The sequence below is a fragment of the Aspergillus vadensis genome (assembly GCF_003184925.1).
Source record: "Aspergillus vadensis CBS 113365 unplaced genomic scaffold BO88scaffold_8, whole genome shotgun sequence".
Lineage (NCBI taxonomy): Eukaryota > Fungi > Ascomycota > Eurotiomycetes > Eurotiales > Aspergillaceae > Aspergillus > Aspergillus vadensis.
Window position 1 is genome coordinate 977,869 of NW_020292046.1, and position 16,070 is coordinate 993,938.

The 16,070-nt window shown below is 53.9% G+C and overlaps 3 protein-coding genes across 3 annotated transcripts; 2 read left to right on the forward strand and 1 right to left on the reverse strand.

Annotated features, from left to right (window-relative positions):
- Window positions 1–219: 219 nt before the first annotated feature.
- On the reverse strand, window positions 220–9,435 carry BO88DRAFT_487198 (polyketide synthase; the record flags this gene model as incomplete). Its single annotated transcript, XM_025712530.1, has 4 exons — window positions 220–8,571; window positions 8,695–8,963; window positions 9,019–9,163; window positions 9,217–9,435. The coding sequence occupies 4 exons, from the start codon at window positions 9,433–9,435 to the stop codon at window positions 220–222; spliced, it is 8,985 nt and encodes a 2,994-aa protein (XP_025564241.1).
- A 1,492-nt stretch (window positions 9,436–10,927) lies between these two features.
- Window positions 10,928–12,068, forward strand: BO88DRAFT_452708 (uncharacterized protein; the record flags this gene model as incomplete). The annotated part of the gene is made up of 2 exons (XM_025710709.1): window positions 10,928–11,595; window positions 11,660–12,068. 2 exons carry the CDS (start codon window positions 10,928–10,930, stop codon window positions 12,066–12,068), a joined length of 1,077 nt encoding a protein of 358 aa, XP_025564242.1.
- Window positions 12,069–13,300: 1,232 nt separating this feature from the next.
- On the forward strand, window positions 13,301–14,350 carry BO88DRAFT_424671 (class I SAM-dependent methyltransferase; the record flags this gene model as incomplete). Its single annotated transcript, XM_025708753.1, has 4 exons — window positions 13,301–13,353; window positions 13,420–13,533; window positions 13,605–13,855; window positions 13,944–14,350. 4 exons carry the CDS (start codon window positions 13,301–13,303, stop codon window positions 14,348–14,350), a joined length of 825 nt encoding a protein of 274 aa, XP_025564243.1.
- Between the last annotated feature and the right edge of the window lie 1,720 nt (window positions 14,351–16,070).

The following is a 16,070-nucleotide window of genomic DNA, read 5'->3' on the forward strand; positions in this document are numbered from 1 at the left end:
CCTGAATACTACCCTTTTATGCCAAATTCAATCAAAAAGTTCGTCAGCCTATCACTGAACAACCTGATGGGAAAATGAAGAGAAGATAGCCCAACCTCCCCTTATATACAGGGGCTAGAATTACAATCGAACTAGATCGAGGAGGGATATAGTGTAGGTAGGTTAGAGATAATGATATTACTCCATAGCTATGTCAAGACAAAAGAATCTACATCAAGCTCAAAAGTTCCACTGGTCCAGCCAGTTTGACATCTGAGCCAGGGACACCGGGCCTAAAGACGCCATGGTCCGACTGGCTGCCCTGGCTCGCTCCAGACTCATTCTAGGACTTGCCTCCATCGCACCAGCCAGCAGGCGGTAGAAGTCTAACAACTTAATAGCTGGTTTCTCGGTCACTTCTTCAGGTGAGAGCTCCTGCAGGCGCCCCAGCTCCTCTACCCATTCTGAGAGAGATACTAGCTTCACCGGATACCTCTCTTGAATGGCCGGAATAAGTGACTTCCAAGAAACACCTGTCGGGCTTGTCAGATGGAAGACACTGCTAGTAGTAGGAGTAGTAGCCATGGCGGCAGCCGTGGTGGCTCGGCGACTTTGGAGTATTTCCAGCACGATGGTCGCCAGGATGTCCACAGCAACCCAGTCGACTAAAAAGTGACCCAGGTCGCTAGGGATCTGGCCCATTGACTTGGAAGTCTTGATCAGCGTGGGAATCCACTCGTGTGGATTCCACACACCCAGCCGGCTATTTGGACCTGCGATTTGGCCCACGCGCAGAATACTAGTTGGCACGCCACATTTTCTCGACGCCTCGATGCAGATCCGCTCCCCGACATGCTTAGCTTCGGCATAGCCTTGTGGCATCACGACATCTGCAGATTCCATAGGCTCTTCGGGAATTGTATCCCGCTCCTCTGCCACACCAGAGGGCTTCCACGCCGTGATCGTATTAACGGAGGAGATGAACGCCACGTGCGCATTATACCGGCTTGCCATGCTGAAGTTGATGAGTTCGCGAACACCCTTAATGTGAGGATCTTCGAAAGATGAGACGTGATGGTTCCAGTTTACTTTCCATGCGTTATGGATGATCGTGTCGACTGACTCTAGCAAATGGTTGTATTCCGATTCTGCCAGCCCCAGTTGACGTTCCCCAAACGAAGCCTTCAGAAATTGTACCCGGCTCGAGTCCTCAAGTAATAACGTATCGAGTCCCCTTTCCAAGAAACTGCGACGTTGCCGAGCTGCAGCGTCGTCCGATCGGTTCAGACAGTAAACCTTATTGACCTGGGGATTGCGCAGCAAGCCGTGCAAAAGGTAGTTGCCCAACGACCCCGTCGACCCAGTAAGAAGGATGGTCGACCGGTCCGAAACAGTAGCATCACCCATCGACACCCCGGACGAGCGCACGGGTAAATCCGCCGTGTACTTGCGTACTAGCTCGGCGATTTCATCGGAGCGTGTCACCGTTGGACTGCTGCTTGTGGTGGTGGTGGTGTTGCTGCTCTTCTGCCGATAACGACTTCGTTCGGCGGCCATCCTACTTAGTTCACGCAGGGGCGTGTTGCTCATCAAGTCAAATACAGTGAATGTAGCCCCAATCTCGCGGTTAAACCAGTTGCGTAGATCGACCGACACCATCGAGTCCAGCCCATACATGTGAATGGGCTTACTTGGCTCCACGTCTGCAGCCGCTATTCCCAGCACCTGGCTCAGCTTTCCCGACAGCCACTCGAGCACTAGTTCAGTAGCTTCAACAATAGATGCTGACTGTTTCAGCAGCGCGGGCCGGTCAAGCGCAGTCGTCATTGCCATCGGTGCCATCTGCGCTTCCGCTTCCCCATGCCTTCGGTGCCGCTGCGCGTCCATCTGGAACAGGTGGCGGAACAACGGCCGGTGGACCGAATGGTGCAAATCGAGACCCTTGGCCAAAGCAACCGACGGCATTTCAATGCCTACAACGACCTGCGCAGCGGAATGGGTTAGGCGTGGCAGAGTTGGATCGCAGTAATAGTCGAAGAGGGCGACCATCTCCTCGATAGCAATATCCATCAGCATGGCATTGCGCTGCAGCATCGACCGCAGGAAGTCGCTTTCAGCAACCATTCCCTCACTCAGCATCAGACCCAAGTCGATAGATACCGCCTTGAGGCCCTGTGCGATGCGGTAATGCGCAAGAGAGTCCTTGAACGCATTTCCAGCTGCATAATTTGACTGACCGGGCGCCCCGAAGAGGCCATTCAGCGAGGATAGCAGCACGAAGAAATCCAGCTCGCGGGGTAGACACCAGTGTAGATTCCACGAGCCGGTAACCTTGGAGCCAATGCTGAGCGACCAGTCCTCATGCGTCATGTTTTCCCACATGTTGTCGCGCAAGGCCACTGTCGCCTGGATACATCCCCGGATCGGCGGCATCGTGTGCTTTAGCTCCAATAGCACCTGCTCGAGCGACTCTCGCTGACTGATATCGACTGCAGGTGTTGCTACGTGCACACCTTGCCGTTCGAGCTCCTTTACCAATGCTTGCGCTGCCGCTGTACGCGCTCCCGAACGAGACAACAACACCAGATGCCGCGCCCCGCGACTAGCCATCCACCGCGCCAGGCTGCGTCCCAGCCCACCAAGACCTCCGGCGATCACGTACGAGACATCAGCTGAAAATTGGGATCGGGGGCGAGTGATACAACTAACGGGGATGCAACGGCCGGCGTCAAGCGTCACGACGGTGCCTCCCATCAAGTCCACCTGCTGCAATGCTTCCGTCTCGGAACCGGCGGTATAGACATGCGGCTGCGGCGGCTGGTCGCCCAGATACTCAGTCATTGCCTCTTGGAAGATGTTGTAAGCGCGCTGTGGACGCTGCTGCAGGAGCTCAGCCATGTTGATGCGGGTGTAAGAGGTATTTGCGCGTTGGGCAAAAGGTTGCAGCGGCGACTGTTGTTGTTGCTGCTTACCCCAGCTGATATCAACCAAGCGGCCACCAGCGGTGAGGTGCTGCGACATACGCTCGTCTGAGACCGAGCCGATAATGACATCCATGCCACGAATCGCCAGCTTCATTAGGGCTGGCGCGAGCTCTGCGTCCTCGGTAACTACTAAGACCTCTGTCTCGGCCAGCTTAAGCGCGGTACACAGCTTAGTCTTCTGGCTCTCACTGGGCACGGTGGCTAAGACGCGTGCACTGCGGCGGATGGCTAGCTGTACGGCCATGCGTTGGACGCTGTTACCAACCGAATGATGTACAAGCACCGTCTCGTCCGTCGCCAGCCGCGCCACACAATCCAACGCGTAAAAGGCCAGCCACGCGGGAATTGGCACGGCGGCCGCCTGTGCAAAACTCCAATTCGCGGGGATTGGGACCACTGCGCGAGCTGAGGTGCGTACCAGCGACGCGGCCATGGCGTTGCCCACGGCGCACACCCGGTCGCCGGGCAGAAACCCTGTGCAGCTTCCTGCGGCACGGACAATACCAGCACAAGCGCTGCCCAGGGCCACTGCATCCAGCTGCCCGGCTGCCATCAAGACATCGCGCGGGCTTAGTCCGAATGCTTGCACATCAAAGATCACCTCGTCCTCTGCCACCGATGCACCCTTGTGCTCCGCCACTTCATGGTACTCCAGCTCCTGTAGACGCCCCGGTGGTCCGATGCACAGGGTTGCAGCAGCGTCAGGCTTGCTTCCATCCTCCAGGTTCCACTGTTCGGTCCGACGAGGCATGGTCGCCTGGGATACGATTTCGTTCATGGGGTCATTTGACATGACACGGGGGATATGGATCACACCGTGCGTGGTGGAGTAGGTAGTCTCCACAGCATCAACCGAGTTGCGCATGATCTCGGCGACAAGGTGGTGGACCGTCTCAGTGGCACGGGATGACGAGACCTGCCCATCTAGGGCCAGGGTAACGAACTTGCGGGTGGCATCTTCCGAGGCCAGAGCGCGCCCGAATCCCTCAACCAGGCCATGCTGGGGAATTTGATCCGGGCTCTCGGCTGGCGGCTGTGTGATCCATAGCACGTTCTTGGCCTGCAAGAGGACAGCATGCAAATGCGTCCAGTCGTGGGCCGACACATCGGCCAACAATGTCTTCTCCATCTCAAGCAGCACCACCACCATGGCTTCCGGGGGAATGTCCAGTTCTGATGCCTCGGCTAAAGAGCAGATCTGCCCGCCCAGTTCATGTGCCATCTCGCATTGCGACACAATCGATGGATCACGTATCACGATCTGCTGCTGTTGTTGTGGCTGCGGCTGCTCATTGTCAGGTACGTCTGCGCTGGAAATAATGATGCTCAGATATTGGCATTCCGGAATGCTCTGCCCGGGGACTTCAATCTCCACGCCTGAGAACCCGTTCTGCCTCAGCCGTTCATCCCACCGGATCGGACTCAGACAGGGGCTGTGAGCTGAGCGCTCCTCATGATCTAGCGGACTCCACCAGCCCTTCAACAGCCCAAATGCAAAGCCGATGTGTACCGAGTTAGGCTCAGTGATTTCGAACAGCAAAAGCTTGCCTCCGGGCTTCAGCAACCGCCGGACATTCTGCAGCGATTCATCGAGCCGATCTGTCGCATGCAGCACGTGCGACGCTAGGACCAAATCATAGCTTCCATCCTCGAACCCCTGCGTGACCGGATCCACCGAGATATCACACGTGCGGAAGCGCACCACGGGGCTATAATCTGCAAACTTCTGCTGGGCGGCGGGAAAGAACCCTGGCGAGATATCGGTATAATCGTACAGTGAACACTGCGCCGGTGCATCCGGGGGACAAAGAGTCTGCAACGAACGTAGCGTCTGACCCCCCGTGCCAGCGCCGACTTCCAACACCCTCAGCTCCGGGTTCTTGAACCCCAGCAACTCGAGGTAACGCGACGCCGGGTGCGCGTGGTATGCATCCGCCAGCATCTGCTCGTAGTACCGGTGCAACATCCCGTCACGGAATAGTAGTTCCAGCGGATCCTCCGTCCCCGACAGCACCGCAATCAAATGCCGTCCCACAGTCATGAAGAATTGTCCTTCTGTGCCACAGCCTTCCTCCACTTCCTGCACCAGGCGCGCCTGCGCATCCGGATCCTGCGCCAGCTTCTGTGCCGCCGTCCACTCGGGACTACCCTGAAGTCGCTGTCGCTGGTAGTGCATCCAGGCTACGTACCGCTGGAGATAATCAGGTACGGACACCTCTGGATGCTGCGCCAGGTACTCCATTGCCTTGATCACATATCCAAGCGTAGCTACCTGCAAAGATCGAAACCGGCCCAGCGCATTAGGAGCTTCTGTCGGTCGGTCGCGACAGACCTCCTCGCGCAGCTGCTCGCGATCAAGCATATCCACGTCAGGCCGCCAAACCAGGCTCGTGCATAACTGGCGTTGTCGCGACGAGTCGCCAATCACTGCAGTTGGCTTCGCTGCCTCAATAAAGGAGGTTTCCAGACCTTCAATACATAGCAGCGGCCGATCCCCGTCCACACTCATGCCTACCACATCGGCCCTGGCGCCACGATGGCCCCGCAGCCGGCATTGCGCGACAGCCAGGATCTCGCCCTGGTGCAGCAATGCCGGCTTACGAAGGTCCATCCAGATGCGGGATGCCCGCGCTGGTACCATAGTCGGCAAAGTGTCGCGCTGTTCGTGGTTCAGCGCCGGCACGACCAACTGCGCCAGCCCGTCCATGGTACACGGGTGCACGGCATACGGTGGCGCGTCCTCCTCACTCATGACCCTTTTCCAGCTCTCCAAGTCAATTGCCGCCACTGCCGTGGCACCCGGTCCCAGCCGCAGCTGTTTGACGTTCTGAAACGCCGGGCCGTAATGCAGCGAGCTGCCCGTCGAGCCATCGTAGATGTCCTGCGGCGATGGCTGGGAGCAACCGTTCCTCACATGCTGTACCCATTCCTGCACCGATTGCCCATTGGTAACAGCACTGGGGAGCACAAGCGTCTCAAGTTCATCCTCATGATCCGCTGCTGCCCCCCGGATCCTCCCTTCACAGCACTCCACGTAACTCCCGCCCTCCATCGCAAACAGCCTAAACCTCGTCCACTCCGATCCCTCGCTAATCAGCGTCAATTGTGTCTCGACCTCACCCGTCTCCGCGGGAACCCGCAAAGCATGTAGAAATCGCGCGTCCCGAATTTCGATACCCGGTGTGGTCGTCAGGCCAAGCTGGCGAAAAGCTTCCACAGCCATGAGCAGCATCCCGGTTCCTGGACAGAGGATCTGACCGTCGAGAGTGTGATCGCGGAGCCAGGGGACTTCGCGCAGACGGATGATATTGCGCCATTGCGCGATCTGCGGGTTCCAGTCTAGGCTACGGGTGCCGAGAAGGTCGTGGCGGCGGTGTGTGCGGAAGCGGAAGTTCTTGCCAAGGCGACTTTCTTTCCAGTAGGTTTGGCTGTGGTTAAAGGGGTAGCTGGGGAGACGGTGGGAGGGGATGGGTCGTGGTTTGGATTGGGGGAGGTTGTTGGCGAGGAGGAGGTTGGGCGTGAAGCCCGCGCAGAAGAGGTGGCCAGTGGCCTGAAGGAGGGCGGTTGAGGCGGGAACTTTGCGGTCCAAGAGGGAGAGGTAGCGAGGAGGCGTTGCCTTAGTGGCTGTTTTGGAGGCTGCTGAGGCGCGAATGGTGTCGGTGATGGGGCCTTGGAGGGCACGGTGAGGGCCGATTTCAAGAAGATCAGTGATGGGAAAGGAGGTGGATGATGATTCCGCGAACAGAAGGCGTGAGAGGGCACCGGAGAATTCTACGGGTGAAGTCAGGTTTCGGACCCAGTAGTCTGCGCTGGCAAGGACTTTTGGGGTGACGAGGGCTTGTGTTACGGAAGAGATCATCGGGGTGGTGGTAGTAGTAGTAGTAGTATATCGTGGGTCTGCCTTGAGATTTGGGAGCAAGAGGTCACCCATTGCCTCGCGGTATTCAGCGGCGATAGCGTTCATGGCGGGCGAGTGGTAGGCCATAGGGACACGCAGCATGCGGGCAAATATGGAGTCATGCTCAAGCCATTGTTGGAGAGTGTGCAGCTGGGCGATGGACCCAGTGAGGGTGATGCTGGTTGGGCTGTTGATGCAGCCCACAGTGACTGCAGTGGGCTGGTCAAGACGAGCCAGGTAGGGCTGGATGTCTGAGACAGAGGCGCCGACAGCCATCATCGACAGATCCGTTCTTTGACTTGCCAGCTGCGACGATAGGCGGCCACGGTGATAGGCGATCTTGACGGCCGTGGCGCGCGACAAGGCACCGGCTGCATAGGCTGCGGCAATCTCGCCGGACGAGTGACCCACAACGATGGCCGGCTGGACGCCCCAACTTTGAAGCAGATCGACCAGAGCGATCTGTAGACAGGTGGTTGCTGGCTGACTGTACTCTGGCTGATTGATGGGCAGGTGGCTGTCGCCCTCGAACAAGCCGCGCAGGGACCACGAGCAGCCGAGGGCATGAAGGTCAGCATCCAACAGGTCGACTGTTTGTTGGAACACCGGATGCACCGAGATTAGGCCCTTCCCCATTCCCAGGTACTGGGCGCCTTGTCCTGTGAACACAAAGGCTAGTTGTACTCCATCGCGTGCTCGTACGGGCTTTACGGCCTCCAGTTGCTGACCACCTCCAGTGACCGTAAAACCTCTCCAAGGGAATATGCTCCGACGGGAAATCAAGGTGTAGGCCAAGTCTGGCAGCTCCTCTGGAGGACACTGGCGGATGGTGTCGTGATACGCAGCGCTGAGCTTTTCCGCAGCAGTTTGGTCCGCAGCGGACCAGACAAGCACTTTGACAGTCGTCTCAGATGCTGACGGAGCAGCTAGTACTTGCAGTGTGGGGCTTGGTGCTATATAACATGGTTGCGTTTGGTGATATCCCTTGAGTCCATGCTGGTCCAGATAATGGTAGGCATCATCCAGGATAACTGTGGAGTTGGTACCGCCGAACCCGAAAGAGTTGACGCAAGCACGACGCAGGCCGGTAGTAGGCCAGGGGGTAGCTTCCTTGGGGAACTTCAAACGGAGCTGGTTGGCATCAATGCGGGGGTTCAGTGTGCGGAACCCGGCAATCGGGGGGATAATGCCATGCTCCAAAACTAGGATGGTCTTGATTAGGCCGGCCAAACCGCTGGCACCCTCCAGATGACCGATATTAGCCTTGACCGCACCGATATACAGCGGGTCCTCGACAGACCGGCAGTGACTGAAGGCCTGACCGATCGCGTTGGCCTCGATGGGGTCCCCGACTGGGGTTCCGGTACCGTGGGCTTCGAAGAAGCGCGTTGGACCCATGTCCAATCCTACCTGGTCGTAGGTCCGCTTGATTAGATCGAGTTGGGATGACCCGTTGGGCTGCGTGATACCGGGAGTTCGACCGTCCTGGTTTGAGCCTGTGTTGCGAATAACTGCGCGAATACAGTCGCCATCACGCAAAGCATCAGACAGTCGCTTCACGACAAGCATGCCAATGCCTTCACCACGCGCGTAGCCGTTGGCCTGCTGGTCAAAGCTCCAGCTTCGGCTGTCGGGTGAGAGGAAGTTGAAAGAAGACATCATCTTCATAAAATTCGGGTGGAAAACGATGTTGGCTCCCCCAACGAGTGCCTGAGGACATTTGCTCATAGTATGTTAGCTATTGCTTTGCAGATGTGCCCATCAAAAATGATTTAACTGGGCATGGCTGGATATGATTGACCAATCTCTACATATGCATGACAGGACACATACCATGGAAGAATTTCCCGCGGCCAGATCTTGAGCCGCTAGGTGCAAGGCGACCAAGCTGCTGGAGCAGGCCGAATCGAGATTCATAGAGACACCTTTGAAGTTGAAGAACCAGCTCACCCGATGGGCTAGCATTGAGGGGGCAATTCCCATCGCGGCATGGGTGGCTTCGAGCTCAAAGTCCTCCTGTATGACACTCTGGTAGTCATTGGTAAAACACCCCGTGTATACGGCCGTGTTGGTGCCGGAACACTTCTCAATTGGGATGCCAGCTGGACGAGTCATGAGCAAACTGGAATAGGTTCTCGTGAAGGAGGGAGTGGGTACCATCTTCCAATGCGTGGTATGTCGCTTCCAACATGCGTCGGTGCTGTGGATCCATACAGGCAGCCTCTCCAGGCGTGATGGAGAAGAAAGGAGCGTCGAATGCTCCCAGGTCTTCTCGGATGAAGTTACCTCCCCGAACAGATATCTACGAAGAACATCAGCCGTGCGAGGTACACAGGGTCATTAGAGGGGGCGTACGTTACTAGGCCGATCCTTCGACGGGTGGTAGAACGCCTCGATGTTCATCCGATCCGTGGGAAAGTCCGTACTGGCGGATCTTCCGTGGCGGATCATCTCCCAAAAGCGCTCACTGGATGTCGCCTCCTGGGGAAACTCAAAGGCAAAGCCGACAATGGCCAAGGGAACTGACCGGCTGTCGCTCGGGCAGTAGGAATCTTCGTTGAGCATAAGTGGCATTGTGTAGAATCAATAAGACTCTTGCGTAGAAGAAAAGAGAGCTGTCTTATTCCAACAGATTTGTAGCACTCATTGCAGGTTCTAGTCCTTGCCTTATATCTTCTCGGAGAGAGAGGGTCAGCTAACTGGATAGTCCCTAGTTCCATATCAACCCGGGATGGGATTTACACAGTAATTGGATTCTTTCCCTCTTGTCTAAGAGGGAATGATATTACAGGATACTGTAGCCAGTCAAGTAGATGAGTGTTTCCGGACGTAAGAACGCTGCGGCGATGCACGGACCGGTTTGGTGCAAGGAGTGCTCGTAGGCCGCGCCATTTCGCCTCCATTGCGTTCCAACGATAGGCTGAAGCACAGGACAACTGCGACCTCATTAATTCTCTGCCGCCGATATGGCCTCTAAACTAGATTCCCAGGACCCATCAGGAGAGGGCTGTGCCCAGAGTGTACAAACATGCCGTTTATCCGGTACCATATCGAAGAGGCTTGGGTTGTCGATGGCCCCCAAGCGAGCACAGGTGATTCGCATACCCGCCGCGACTGGCTGAGTGAGGCTAGAAGCAATAACATGGTGAGCAATGATTGGTTGGCTGTATGTATGTGATTGTTGACCAACATGGATGAACAGAGAGGGGGTGGTGTTGTCTGATGTTGGCTGTGCCACCGTTAGTGCAATTAGGGCAGACTGCTTAGACCTTCAGGCTCCCAGCCGTCACCTGGAGGAGCTTAATGATCCCGGAATAGTGTACCTGATACAGGTTTGCGCAAAGGGGGCTTATCTGGGGGGTGGGGGGGTCACACCATGGAATGATTGGGAGCTTCCGAGTCAGTTCCGCCCGTAGCGCTGAGGCTTAATTTTACTACTCACATTAGGGCCTTGGGGGCCGTAATGAGACAATAGCATTACAACCTGTTACAAGGCGTCTGCAGTAAGTCGTTCGCTGTACTGCACACACAGAAATCCCCTCCTTATCCCACCTCCGTCGAAGTCTGTTAATCTGGCAGCGAACCGCCGCCTGGTTGAGAAAGAAAATAAGGTACCTCCGGGCTAGTAAAACCATCATATATTTTTTTACTGATAAATGCCTCTCCCCTACCATACCTCCTCCGGCGTAATACTAGCTCCTATGATTACAAGGAATGCTGAAACGGTATGAATACTCCTTCTGATCACAACTGGTATTGTTTGATAGACTGCATCCATATGCATCCATATGCATCTACTACTTGGTGTTATGGGGCCGTCCCCACCATCGACCGGTGGTGAAGAGCAGGAAGAAAGAGGGGGTGGGGGGCAAGGGCTGGCTTATCCTGCACCTCGACGACTCTTGTCACTGCCCCAGAACCTCCCTTCTTCCGGGGCGACGGGTTCAAAAGCCATGGTGAGAGAAATCTAGGGCCCATGATATCCTCCCGCTCCCCCTTTCTATTTCCACACAACGCTTTCTCTGCGAGTCTCCCCTCTCATCAACTAGCTCTCTCATATTTCATAATGTACACTCGACGGGAAGAAGACAATCTCACTGCATCCAAACAGCCCTTGCTGTATGGGATGAACATTCTGTTCATGATATTGTCGACCATTGCGATTGTTCTACGCTTCATCTCGCGACGAATCGGCAGAGTCCGCTGGGGCCGAGATGATACTCTCATCGTCTTAGCCTGGGTGGCCACCATGGCCTTCTTCGTTATAATGATTGTTGACGTCCGCTACGGAGGCACCGGATTGCATGTCACGTACATAATGGAGACTGACCCAACCCAATCGGTCGTGTTCTCCAAACTCATCATTGCGGTTTCAATAGTGTGGTGTGTCTCCACAGCTCTCTCGAAGTTGACCATCCTAAGCCTCTACATTACCCTTTTTGGCATCAACAAGTCAGCGCGCTATGCTTGCTATCTCACTGGGGCTATCGTCATCGGCTATTCAGTCGGGGGATGCTCAGCGTGCTTTGCCGTCTGCAGACCTCTCAAAGCCCTCTGGGACACCAACGTCAAAGGCACCTGTTTCGATCTAAACATGCTCCTCCGATGGATCCGACTTCCAAACATCTTGTCGGATATTACCATTATGATCATCCCGATTCCGTATGTACTGAAGCTACAAGTCACGGGACGTGTCCGCCTCGGCCTTATCGTGACCTTCCTGTTTGGCAGTGTGTGAGTTGAGTCCGCTCCCTTCTCGTGCGCCAGACTCGCTAACCCGAGAGGTTTTGTCCTGTAGGGGTTTTATATTTGGTGTCATATGCTGGAGCGAGTACTTGAAGACCGATGCGGTGGCCGACAAGACGTGGTCGGCCATCTACATCTTCGTCTGGAGTGACGTTGAGGCGGGCATGTATTTCATTGCCACTTGCTTCCTGGCCTACCAACCCCTGGTGAACCGCATATGGTCGCGGCTGAGCTCGAGGGTGGCTTACAGCAAGACTGGTGAATCAGCCGGTCAGCCGGAAAACACCACCGACCGCAGTACTACGCCTTTTGCCTTCAGCCGTTCCCCTACTCGGTACGTGGAGATCACCAAAGAACAGAGCTTCTCCGTCTCTGTGGGGGACCAGGAGGACACCATTGGATTGGTGCCGGTGGCGCACACCATACCGGAACCTCAATTTGGATCCCGTTTGTCCCGTTAGTGGACCCATTGGGGGAGGCGGAAGTTGCAGGTGGGCTGAGGTAGAAGATGCAGCGAGAGGGAGAAGGGTGGGGGTGGTGCTGTGGGTGGTTGCCATTGACATGTAGCCAGTCGTTAGATTGTATAGTTTTTCCCGCATGCATGATTGCTATTCCTCATTAAGTTGCAGTTGCGCGTACATATCCTACGCGAGCTCTATCACACATTAATAGTTCCGAAACTAGTTAACTAGGTGTTGACACTTGCTATGTGAACTCCACGACTGGTAAGCGGGTCCCGCAGATAGATGCCCATTGAACTAACTTATCTAAGTACTGGTACGGGATAGCTCTGTTCGGTGATTCAGCCTAACCGATATATCCGAGCTGGCATATCAACACACATTTTGGCTGTACGCCATTCTTGATCATCTCGCGCGGTGATCTGCGAGCGCATGAACTGTGTGTAGACCAAGAAAGCCTCGCTGTCAGCCAGAGTTTCACTTCTCCTACCTATCCTGGTCCGAGCGGGTTATACTGGGCTAACCCTGGATAGGAAACTCGTGCGTAGCTAGCCCGAGTAGCTTGGCTGCTGGACGATATGTGGAATTCGGGAGCGTACCCCTGTGAACACATAGCAACCAATAAGAAGACTAGACACGGGTAGTAGCAAGCAAACAGTCCTTTCACAAACAGGCACGGACATCCCGGGAGGGAGACGGATCGCCCCACTAAGCACGGTGGCACGCGCGGGAAGGAAAGTAAGCTCTAGGACATTTCGGCCCCCTACGCTAGTGGAGATCCCTGTTTGGTGCAAACAACCGCCTCATGTAGGTGAGAAATTAGTTTGAGGTGTTGACTTAGGCTAACCATTTCGCATTGGTCTTACGCGCCCAGCTTAGTACGGGTATTGTAACCGTTTTCACACATAATACTTTTCCGCTAGTTGGGAATGTTGTGAGCCCTTATGCAGCATTTTATTATACAACGAAGAGTGGACTGGGGCTGAGATGCAGCTGGCCCCAGTCAGATATAGGTAACTGTTGAGAGGACATGGATTTCACTCCGGGAGGGAGGGATCATTATAAATATTCCTTCATTTCCTCATGTCCTTTCTCAACTATCTCTCTCAAATCAGCCGCAATTCCATATCCTCTCCCCCTCTCTCTATATCTCTATCTCTCTATAGTTGCAAGTTCCATAGTCCCTCCACTCATCCAACACTTTCCCCCCAAGCTCATAAAAATTTCTCAACATGTCGGAAAAGCCCAATTACGTTCTTACCCGGGATTATCTCGATAACAATCGGTAAGTTTCCCCTACGATGCCATGGTGAGCGCGACAAATAGATAGTAATGGTTGGGAATCATTTAGATTGAATCTCCACCACTACCTTATCACCGAGCTGTTCGGATACCACATCCATCCTGACATTCCTGTCAAGGACAACAATAATCTTCGCATTGCCGATGTAGGCACAGGAACTGGGTATGTGGTAATACCTATCTGTTCCATGGACCTCTGAGAAAACCAAACAGACTAACGTGACCATCGTATAGGGTCTGGGTAACAGACCTAGCCCGCCGACTGCCGACCTCGGTGCAACTGGATGCCTTGGACATCTCATTCGATTCGGCTCCCCCTGCGGAATGGCTTCCGTCAAATGTCAAAACCTTCAAGTGGGATGTCAAGCAGGAGATCCCTGAGGAGCTCGAGGGCGTTTATGATATCGTCCATATTCGGCTCTTCATCTTCGTCCTCCTGGACTCTGAGGTTCAGCCTGTCCTTGAACGGATTTTGAAACTCCTAAGTACGTTCCTTGCACTTCAACCCCCATCCACCCTTCTGCGACTCGACCCTCTTTATTTTGGAGACCAAGCTAATTTGTCCCACGCTAGAACCGGGCGGCTACATCCAGTGGACTGAAGTCGACATGGGATCCACTAGAACTGAAAGCGCCAACCCAGCCAACAGCACGGAGGCTTTGACAAAGATGATTCGCCTCTCAGAGGGTCGGGATGAGCGACTACGTCCACGATGGGTTCCCAGCCTGGCGTCTAAGATGGCCGCCGCCGGGTACGAGAATATCAAGGAGGATGCCCGCGATGCGCCTCCCCATCTAGCCCTGGCGCTGCATGATTGCAATATCATGATCCATGAGACATTTGCCCGGAAATTTAAGAACCCGCAGACAGCTCAAGTGTTGAACGAACTGATCCCCGAGGTGGAGAAAGAGACCAAAGAGGGTTCCTGTTTGTCGCATACGAGATACACTGTCGTGGGAAGAAAGCCTCTCGCGCAGTAAATTGTAGGCCCGGAAATGATCACAGAGCCAAGGCCTTCCGCCATGTACGGTAAATCCTTATATATATATCTATCGGAACTCAATTGATCAGGCCGATTTATCGGTTTCTCCTCATTCCACCTTTATGGTCTCTGTCTTTTACTATGCCGTATATGCCGTAGCGAAAAATCAGACACTCGAGGTGTCCAACACAAGCCTGGCCTATCGGTTGGTTAGCGTGCCAGTGTGTTGCTTTGTGAGCAATACCTTTCGTTGCTCGCATGATTCTCTCTAGATTCGTCGTTTTCTTAACAACATAGGTAGTACCATATTCGGGAAATGATCAGCAATGACGTGTGGGCTGTGTGCACAGCGGGAAGAACAAACACCAGCAATATGCCAGACCAAACCTGCTCATAACTCCATGAAAACCCTTGACGAGAAAACTTTTTACAGCCCACTTCACAACCCGAGATGCTAGGCTCCGGTCTACTAGCCAGACTTCAATCTGACTGCGGCTCCCAACAGCCCTTTGGGTAGGCATGAAACCAACCAACCACCACCAAGTGTGACAACCCTCCACAGCATGCGTCACATAGCCAAGCCTCGTCATTTCCCATATCCGGCTTGGTACACGTTGCTACAAACGCGTTACTGGGCTGTGTGGAATCCGGATCATGAATACTTGCATTAGCGCCCTGTCTTTTGGATGGCGCTAACTTTCCTGCTCCTTCCCATTAGTGCTTAGCACAACTCAGCCCCTCTCGGCCAAATGCATTAACCCCTCTTTACGGCTCGCAACAAACATTCCTCAAGATACTTATTGGGTGACTTTGGGTAATATATGACATGAATGAGCCAATCGCTCCTTGCATATCTCTTATGCGAGAAACCCTGTACTGTATCAATACTACTGCAATCTGCGCGTCCGACCGGCGGTTGAACCGGATAATAATGATATGTCAGTACACGCTCCGTAAATCTCCGGCGGTGGCAATCTCAATATTCTACCCCCAAGCTGTACATTGGGCTTATTGGAGTTAGGTTTACATTGGATTTGGGTTATTTGGGGGTTATTCAAGAGTGGACGACTAAGATAGTAAGTAGGGTCATGACTATACTACAGGCGAACTTGCTAAGTCTTTCATGTCGAGTTATGCTTGGGACTACTGCTTCTATTACCGCAAGGCTTTCACTGAACTCACAGACAGGAACCCCAAATTATAAAAGATCACTGACATGAAACGGACTAGAAGTAAGTTATGGTAAAAAGATTGAACGCGCGATTAGACTGATTGTCTTGCTAGCTAAAAGACTATGAATTGAGTGCCACATATTTTTAAAGTATGCGAGTGGCAGCTTACCCGATCTTCGAAAAATGTTTCCGATCGTGCGTAGACAAGATCCGTGCACATCAACAGAATAGTTTCTTTCACAACTATCAGATATCCATACATCGAAACAACAAGATTATAGTCCTAATTATAATACATTACTTTATTTATAGAAGTGAAATCAAGAAATTCACGCTGGTGGAGTGAGTAGCAAGTGAATCAAGCAATGAGATTTCCCGAGGAAGAATCTGATGAGTCTCAATATTATATATTAGTAGTATACATCGCAGCCCTTGAAGTTGGAAGTACTAGTCTGTAGCATGGCACTTGCCCCCCCCCTCCCCACCAAGAAAGTGTCATTTATAATCTTCTATGCAGTGAAAGATAGTGACCACATTGCACCTGTG